General features: G+C 40.1%; 1 protein-coding gene across 2 annotated transcripts in view; it reads right to left on the reverse strand.

Annotated features, from left to right (window-relative positions):
- Nucleotides 1-9,303, reverse strand: part of plcb3 (phospholipase C, beta 3 (phosphatidylinositol-specific)) — a 76,531-nt gene extending 67,228 nt beyond the window's left edge. Inside the window, exon 1 of one of the 2 annotated variants that reach the window (XM_055051027.1) lies at nt 8,566-9,303. In XM_055051027.1, coding sequence (XP_054907002.1) covers nt 8,566-8,664 — 99 coding nt within the window. In that variant the 5' untranslated portion in view covers nt 8,665-9,303. Of the gene's footprint in view, nt 1-1,275; nt 1,345-8,565 lie in introns of those variants that run through there. The other variant, XM_055051028.1, reaches the window with a different exon arrangement.
- Nucleotides 9,304-9,513: the final 210 nt, after the last annotated feature.

Below are 9,513 nucleotides of genomic sequence, written 5' to 3' on the forward strand. Positions count from 1 at the left end.
CAATTGCGTATTCAACAAACTGGACTTTTGTGGCAAATCAACCGGAGTTTGCTTGAAGTAGATTAAACTGGTGTGAATGTGTCCTATGTGTACTTCTAAACTGTGCTTGATGCTCCCTCTGAAACTAAAGGAAAGCCCTGTCCAAGAAAATCAATAGAGCATGGCCTCTTCCCACACCTTGTTGACTGTACATGACCCCCGCGGTGTGTTTCTGTGACAGTGGGTGGTGGGCCTATAATCAGAGCCCACTCCCTAATTAACAGGCATACGGAGGAGCTTTCTGAAGTCTAGCTTTGCTTCCTCATTCTGGCCTTTTCATGTCACACAGCTTGCAGACATTTCCATCCATTTCTTCTGTCTTAAACTACCTAAAGGGTTCTTGAGGCTCTGCGGACCCTCCATCCATCCTAATGTCCCATCCGACAAATGGCTTCATTACTAGTCTTCACTGTCAAACACCCAGAGACGGAGTGGAGAGACCACCCTGGGGCTGATGTTGTATACCGACTGGCTAACGAGCCCCTCTTGAAAAATTACAACCCTTCCAGGGCACACAAGTTTGTCTTCCTACCCATATAAGGACGTTGTATTGACTTCCATTCATTTTACTAAGTGCATTTATTCCTATCCTGCCTCTACATATATATATATGTATATATATATACCTATTGATTTATTACAGATACATCTTTGAACAGCAGAAACGGCGCTTCCTGCACAACCAACAACAATGTGGCAAATGGTTTCTGAATGGTAAGTCAACAACAAAACACAGCACAACAGCAGTAAAACCAGCTGACCAAACATGCTGGAGCTTGGCTTGGGTTGCTCGGCAAGCGCGCAGTTCCTGTCAAACCGTTCATTTTCCACATACATCAACTTATTTCCCCCCAACAATTGTGTTTTTTTTTCCAAGTGCTTAGGCTGTTTTTGCATGCAGTTGAGACCCAAATGGAGGCACAAAAATATCCTAAAAAGTGTTGTTTCTTTTGCATAAAAAAACAACTTATAATTTACCTTAATCAAAACCTAATTTGATTAAGCTAATCAAATTGCCTCTAAGCCCTATAAAAGAGGATTCCTCTGGTCTTGTCCTCATAAACAGGTCATCAAGTCAGTGAATATACCAGAAAAAGTCACACAAATGAGTATACACACATTACTTTCCAACAGTGCAGCCATTTTTTCATTGCTTTAATATGCCTGCGAGTGTGTGTGAGTCAGGAGAAAGCCATTAGTGTGGAAGCTGATAAAAGTGGCTGGTTTCAAGCGCACCTTTGGTGGGCCCGGCCTCTCTGTGCTCGGTGGCGGTGAGATCTGTGTGAGCATAGTTCAGCTGCTGCTTTGCCCATATGCTGAAAGTTGATGACAGCCGGTCACCTTTGCACTCCACCGAGAAAAGAGGGAGGAGACGGAGGTGGAAATGAGCAAAACAGAAAGCTCATTGCTGTTTAGCGCTATCGTCACATGGCGACGATAGTGACTACACCAGATAAATAGTGATTAATCCAGATAACTGGCAGTTTTTGCTAAGTCTCGATAAGATCTCTGTTGGCTGGGTCTGGTTGTGTTCACCCTGAGTACTTCTGGCTGCTGCTCTCCCTGCTGCACGCTTTATTTCTTCACTCCGTTCATTTAACTTTCATCTTTCTGCAGCTGAACCCCTTAATTTGTAGATGTTCTGCACAATCAATAATAACCGTGTGTGTAGAGGCAATTTCCACTTTTCTGATTAATTTACACACAAAAAACACAACGAAATGCAAATCAGCTAGCCTGACTTGGCTAGTGTGTAGCTACATAAAAAAAACATGCTAAACTATCAGAAAAAGTCTATTTTGTTAGGAATATAATTTACTTTCTTGTCATTTGCATATGGAAGATGTGAAACTTTTTGGCCTATTGTCAAATGTGGTATTATGTTCTGCTTAGATTTTAGTTGAGATTATGTTTTTAGGTCTCCTGCAAACTATTCAGCTATGTATTCCCTCCTTTTGTTTACTGGCTATCAACTTATTCATGATGACAAAAACATAAAAATATTATAAATTATTTTTAAAACCTAAGGTTTCTAAATGAAATACTAAAGGAGCATCTAATTTCACATTAGCTCTTCCCTAACATCAGTATAAGTGACTTTAAAACACTATTAAATAGGATAAACTCTTGTAGTGTCTTCCAAATAATAAATAAACTCCGACATAAGCTGGCCATGACAATGCACCACAGGACAAATGAAATATTAGAATATTACAGAAAAGATTTAAGCTTCTGCTTAATTCAACGGTTAATACATCTATAAAGGTGTTGAACAATGTAAAAATATAAATTGGGTGATTTTAAATCATCTACCCTTTCAAACAAAACAAAAGAAAGAGGCTCGACCAGAAACAAATTTAACAGGAACATAAACAGGCAGGAAGCAAATGAGTGGGGAAAAGACCGAGCAAGAAATGACAGAATAATGAATGAGGAAGAGATTAGTTGTGAGATAAACACGAGCAGCAAAGCTTGGAATGAATGGGAGTCAAGATGTTACCACAGCTCAACAGCACAGATGTCAGCACCACACTTCACATGTGGCTGTGGTTGACCTTTCACCTCTCGCCCTCCCTGCATCCAGGGCTTGTTTCTCACCGACCTGACAAGATGTCAGGAGCGTTTCTAGACTTGGTGTCACACATTCGCAACATCCTTCTCTCTTCGTTCTTCTTTTTTTCTTTGCTCTAATCTCTGAAACATCTGACAAATCGGAACTTGTTGCTTCGACATGCAACACATAACGAACCCCAGCAGGAATGTCCCACAAATACTGACAAGTTTGCATAAAAATTATGTCACTTGGAATGGAAACCTTAAATTATTGTTTTTAAATAAACAGTGCGCCGTGACATAATCATGCTGGTGCCAAGCTGATAGATAGGCAAAGCGTGAGAATAAAAGCGAAAATACGAGTCTGAACATGAAGGTCTTCATTCTGTTCATGTTCAACTCTGATTTTTAATTTCTTCCTTGCGTGATTGTTCATGCTAATATTCACTGAAAATGGCCGAAAGCAAAACAGACATGAGATGCTAGAACTATAACTACACAGGTTGCAAACACTACCACATGTAGCCAAAGACTCAGTTTTGCTAAATTTATTTTTTAGGTAATAGAGCAGATTGTCAAAATTATTAGCAGAAAGTTCTCTCTTTTTTTATATGACTTCAGTCTGTTTTGTAAACAAAGGGAGATACAAACTAATGACAGCTAATGTAGCAAAATGCTAGCTTATGCTATCTTTTACAATGAGCATTGACAGGAATACGTCAAATCTTTCACACAGAAGTTTGACTGCTGTCACATTTCATAAGTAGAATGAGCAAACATGCTACAAAATAAAATAATCAGATTTTCAGCAACAACTTTAACGTGGGCATCGAGATCTAATGAGTGTATGTAGCCTAAGTTAGCTTCACATCAACTTAAAAGTAAGTCAAAATCACCAAATCTGTTTTTGTTTGCTAACAATTAGAGCTCACTTATCAGCTCCACATCTAAATTCCATGTAAAAATGTTTCCTCTTTATAACGGAGGTTATGCAATTTGTTTGTTTGTTTGCCTTTCAGCGAAGATATTCATCCCAAACCAGATTTACAGTAAACCTCTAAAACAGCAGCATTTAAATAGTTTTCCGCTTGGACAGGACTCAGAAAAGCAGCTGCTTTGATTTCAGACTGGATCACTGTGGACATTTTGAGCATTTGTCACGTTTTCATGTCACACAGCAACTTCCTGGTGTTTGATCTCCATGTCGAGCTATTGCAGCTACTCGTTTACAAACAAGACAAAATATCAATCTTCTCTGTGATCCTTTCAAAAGAAGCAAAGAAATTAAAAATTCAAAGTATATCTAAACTTGTAGCAGCCGGGTTTAACAAGCTACATTACCATCTGCCCTGCAGCTGAGCAGACCTCAAAGTCATTTAGATTAAAACCCGCTAAGAGCCAAACAGAAAATGGCCCAGATTACGCATGTGTCTGCACCACTAAAACAGGCTTGTTTATATGGCCAAACAAGAAAAAAGGGCTTTCAGACTAAATGATGGAAATTAGAAAAGCAAAAGCTTGAATATTGGAGAATAGCGCAAGTTTTTCAGATTGGATTGACAAAGAAATACTGACATAAAGGAAAAAGGAGATCATTTCTGGCTGAAAATTAAAGTTTGAAGTGAAATGTGGCGCGGCTTGTAGGATTTGATTCAGTATCCACAAAACTTATAAGCCTGAAATGTATGTTTTATGGCCCTCCGTCCCTAATTTAGCTAAACATGAATGTGAAAAGAAGCCAGGATGTCCGATTTCCAAAACTTAACATGTGACTGCGTGTGACGGTGTGTGCAGGTCCAGATTAAAGTAACTACATTAAACTGGATAAACTAATCAGCTACACCACTTTTCTCATTAGGTCAAAAAACAAATAAACAGGTAGAAAAGTTTTATTGTACAAAAATCAAGCAAAAGGTTGCGTTTTTTGAGTAATTTGCTAAAATTAAAGAAATCTCAGAGTTCAGCTGCAGCGTAAGCTCACTTCCAAATCACTGACGGAGCCCTAAAGCTGCGCTGCAGACAAGCAGTCTGAAGCGCCTCGCTTAATTGGTTATTTGGGAGGAATTTTAACTGGATTCCAGTTGGAATCTGCCTAAATTGAATTGCGGCCGGGCTGCACTGGGCCGGGCTGGAGCAGCGCGACAGAACCAAGGGAAAAAATGGTTTGGCTCTGGAGGCTCACAACAAGCTCAAACAGGAAGTCATTCAACACAAAACCAGTAAAAAAAAAAAAGAAACGAAGACCAGGCGTGCACAAACACATATGAGCACATGTGTTCGCGAGCCAAAACACGGAAGAAAGAGTCAATTTGGAATGCATTCCTGCTCCTCCTCCTCCTCCCCCGTCCTTGCATGAGTCAGGGCGTCTTTCTGTTCGTCTCGCAGCCTGAAGGCCTTTGGAAAACTCCGCAGTGAATTTTACAGACAGAGAAAATATTAGAATCCAAAACAACAACGGGGAAAATGCAGATGTCGAGGGAAATATGCAACCCACAGTTAAGATTATCGGAGAAAGTTGACGTTTAAAAAACACACAGATCCACGTAGAGGGAGACAAACTGAAGGGACGAGATGTAAACAGGCAGGAGTTCCCCAAGGCACTTTGTCTGGACACCAGTTGTTATCAGATTTTAACAAATAGATTACCTGTCAGGTAACACAGGATGTAAGCTGGACCAGACTGTCTTATCTGGGCAGTAGCCCAGGGCGCCAATTTCTTTGGGAGGATAGAAAGATTTGCAATTATTTATTTATTTTTTTTAATAAATGTGTGTCAACATTGTACTTTATAAGACTAAATAGATGTGAGCTGCATTACTTAAGAATATTTATGAATATAAACAAAATTCAGATTGAAGTTAGAGATGATTTTTTTAGAAACAACATTGAATTACTGGCTGTATTAAACTTACCATGAATCAGTTAATATCAGCTGATTTAAAAGTCTATATATTAATGTACTGTAATCTAAATTAATAAAATATTTTTTCTGAATAGGGCCCCTCATCCCTGGACACCTGGCGTCACCTAAAGGCTTTCTGGAATTTTTTTAATCCAAAATGGCAAATATTGATGTTTTACACTGAATTTAATGGATTCGAATTGTTATATTTAACAGACGCAAAAAAGCAAAAAACACCTCAGGGACATTATCAATAAATAAAAAAACTGTCACATGAAGAAAACAGCACAGCTTGTTTCACATGGACAACACGGTAACATTTACACGACTGTAAAATTAGTCAAAAACCAAATAGGGCAACTCGTCCGGGTCAGCAGCTGGAAGAAAACTTACTCTGAAACTATAATTGGTGATATCCATGTAAGGTCAGATGTTTACATACACGCCATAAAAACAACTTTTCCCCTCTGGTTGATATCTAATCAAATTAAACTGTTGCAGGTAAATTAACCAAATTTCAACTGATGGTCTTTAGAAATCTGAACATACTAATTACTTTCCCTCAAGCAGAGAAAGCCTGGATGATGAGGATGTCATGGGTTTCTATTTGTAATTTAGCTTACCACATTTGAATATATATGAGGAACACCTCCTGGTGTATTTCCTTGTGTGAAATCATAAAAATAAAAAAAAGAAAGAAAGAAAAATGATGAGGAATCAAACTGAGGGGTCTGGTTTTATCCCTTCTGAAGGCGCCACATTCATGTGATCAAACAATTATCATGAAATAACAGACAAAAAACATAAAAAGATGCTCCAGAAATAATCAAAAGACCTGGCGAAAACTTGGTCAGGCTGCAGGAGGGACGGGTGACAATCATGAGTAAAGAACATTTTGTTTCCTCTCCTCCATTTGCTGCCTCTTTAGGGAAACATGAAGCAGTGAAGACGCTAAACGACGGGCAGGGAGGCGTTTTGTACGCGTTTCTGAACGTTCACACAGTTAATCAGCAGCAGAAGCATTTCCTGGGAATTCCCTCTGAGAGAAACTGGAAGAGTTGGAGAAGCAAAGGAAGTATAAAAGCACATTTCAGTCACAGAAAAGAAAAAACCCTACAATGCACAAAACGACATGACAATGTTCTTTTTTTGTCTTTTTATTTGGTTAAATCTTTGTTAAAATACCTGGAGCAAGCTTTTTGCCTCAGTAAGATTGTTGGTGTCAAAAAGAACCAAATGAAAATTAAATTTGATGTCATCTAGATAAAAATCCAAATTTTCTCGCGTCCTTTATTTTAAGATTTGGGTCTTTGCTGTTCATTATTACAGAGTCAATATTACAGAGATGGGACAAAGCTTCAAGCAGACGGCGCTCAAAAAGTAACAAAAATACACAACCAAAGGGATAAAAATGATATAAATATCAGCATCTGTCCATTTTCTGAACTGCTGTCACAGTGACAGAAATATCTATGAACGTCTGAAAAAGTGACGGCGATATAATCGTCGTTTTCACCTTCTGAACATTTAAATTGATGAAATCCAAACAAAAGTTTCACTTCCAGAAAACTACCCAACTTCTGACCAAACGATGGAAACATCAACAATTTCTTATTATCTGAACTGCTAAAGCGACAAAATTTAACTTAATTCTTCACGTGAAAAAGTGACTGAAACAACCAAAAACTATTAAACAGGAATGAAAATTCAACCATGAATCCAAACTTTAAAATAATCTACTGCATGTTCCACTCTGCGAACTTTAAATAGAAATAGAGCCACATGAACCAATTTACGAACCTTTAAAGTGACAGAAATTCAACCTCATGTCCCACTTTATGAACTTTATAAGTGATAGAAATTATGCTCCACTCTACAAACTTTTAAAAGTGGTGGAAATACGACTGCGTGTTCTCCTAAAGTGGCGAACATTTATTTATGAGCCAACAGGCAGATGGAGCTTTTCGGGTGAACTTGTTGAATTTCTTACTCAACAAATTCTGAACTTCTGAAGGAGACACAAAAATTTAGCTGTTTCTATTCCAGCTTATAAACTTAAATTACAACATGAACTTTGACCCTCTTATAATTATAATTGGCCCATCTGTTTCTTTTTTTTATATATAGCTGTAAAATTGTCAAAAAAGTAAATAAAATAAAAAATGAATCTGAATTTTTGCTTCTTTTTGCAGAACATCCATCTGATAGATGGAAATACTAAAATACTAAGGCGGAAATACTAAACACGCACTTTCTGAAGTTGTTAAAAACATTATTACAATTATTATTATGATGATGATGTCAAATCTGAGGAGGCTTTTAAAACCACTGCCCTGAATCAGCTGCAACTTTTCATTTCTTTTTGAAAATAGAATTATATTTAAGTTAGAAATCATGAATGACGGCATCCATTTACATCCGGCAGGTTTGAACTCCTGCAGGTTGACCAAACCTTTACGATCACAACTCCACACAAACACTGTGCATGCAGTCTGAAGCCTGAGCCTCGGTGTTAATCATTAACGGGTTGGACCGGGCCGGTACACCCTGCAGCCCTCGCTGGTTGACTCTGGCTGTGCGTGTCAGGGTTGCCAGACACGAAGATAAACACACGGAAGGTGAAACGCAGACGTCTGCGTGAATGGACTCCAAAAAAAAAAAAAAAAATACGCGGAAGCGCGTCCAGAACAAGCTCGATGACCTTCTCAGGTGAGACCCTGAGCATGATTTGCCCCACGCCCCTCGAACGCGTCCTGCTGAGACAGGTGCTCCAGGGACGCAGAAGTTGGGGGAAGTTACGTAAAGGTGAGGGGAAAACCGGCTCGACTGGAAGTCAACACAAAACGCCGCATTTAAAACTCCGATGAGGGACTTTCTTTCTTTCTTTTCCTTTAAGGCAGAGTATCACGTTAACACACTTTCAGTACAGTGAGCTCCTCTGTTTCGGACACGGTCCACGCACACCTGCGCTGTTAGTTATGAAAAGCACGCACGCACACACACACACACACACACACGCTGATCTCCAACTTATGCGTTTGAAAGCGCAGACTCAGCAGAAAGCACCTCACCTCTTCCCATCTGATGAACTTGCTCCCTTTCTTCAGCTCTTCGTGGACGATCACGGGTTTCAGCTGCAACGCGTGGACTCCCGGCTTGGCCCCGGCCATGACGAGGGACTCCCCTGCCCGGGTGCCAACGCCTTAAACCGCGGCTTGCGCTCGCGGGACTCCCGGGAGCGTATCGATCAGCTTCTTCCCTCCTCCAAATCTTCTTCTTCGCCTCCTTTTTTCCTCTCGGAGGCCCCTCAAAAGTTGCCGCGGCGCGTGAGGAGCCAGATCCACACGGAGACGGGACCCACAGACGCCGCCGTCTTCTTCACGTCCGCGTCCACGCACCCGCGGCGACGCGCCCTGTCTTCTTTCACTCACCGGCTCTGATTCATGTATTTGCTTATTGATCCCCTCCTAAAAGCGCAGTGGAGATCCCCGTTTCCTCCTCCGGTCCATCTGGTCACAACTTTCCCCGCTTCCTTACTCTCTTGTCGCCTCTGAGGCGTTTCTTCTTCTTCTCTCCTCCTCCTCTCCGACCAGCATGTTTTCTGTGAGGGAAAAAAAAACAGAAAGAGAGAGGGTTGGATTTTTTTGTGTGTGTGTTTTTTTTTTTTTTTAAGAGGAGCTGTAAAGGGAGAGGAGGAGGACGGCGTCAGATAGCGCTGAGTGACAGAAATGAGAGAAGCGAGAGGGGAGTCTCAGTTTGTGTGAAATGGGTGTGTTTGAATTAGTTCCTCTGCTGCTTTGTGTCTCTGCGATGGTAAAAGTATTGAGGACGTGAGACTGAAGCAGCTGTGCAATGTGCAAGATTGTGCAAAAAGAGCGGTCTTGACCAATAGTTGGTTCTTCAAACTTCCTTAAATTCTCTGTTTTTGTCACTTAAATGTTTGAGATGATTGAGGCTGTAGTGTGTAACTTTTATTCGTTTTCGTTTAAATGTCATTTTATAGTACAGTATGAGACGTA

The sequence above is a fragment of the Poeciliopsis prolifica genome, unplaced genomic scaffold (assembly GCF_027474105.1).
Source record: "Poeciliopsis prolifica strain line A6 unplaced genomic scaffold, Auburn_PproV2 SCAFFOLD032, whole genome shotgun sequence".
NCBI classification, from domain to species: Eukaryota; Metazoa; Chordata; class Actinopteri; order Cyprinodontiformes; family Poeciliidae; genus Poeciliopsis; species Poeciliopsis prolifica.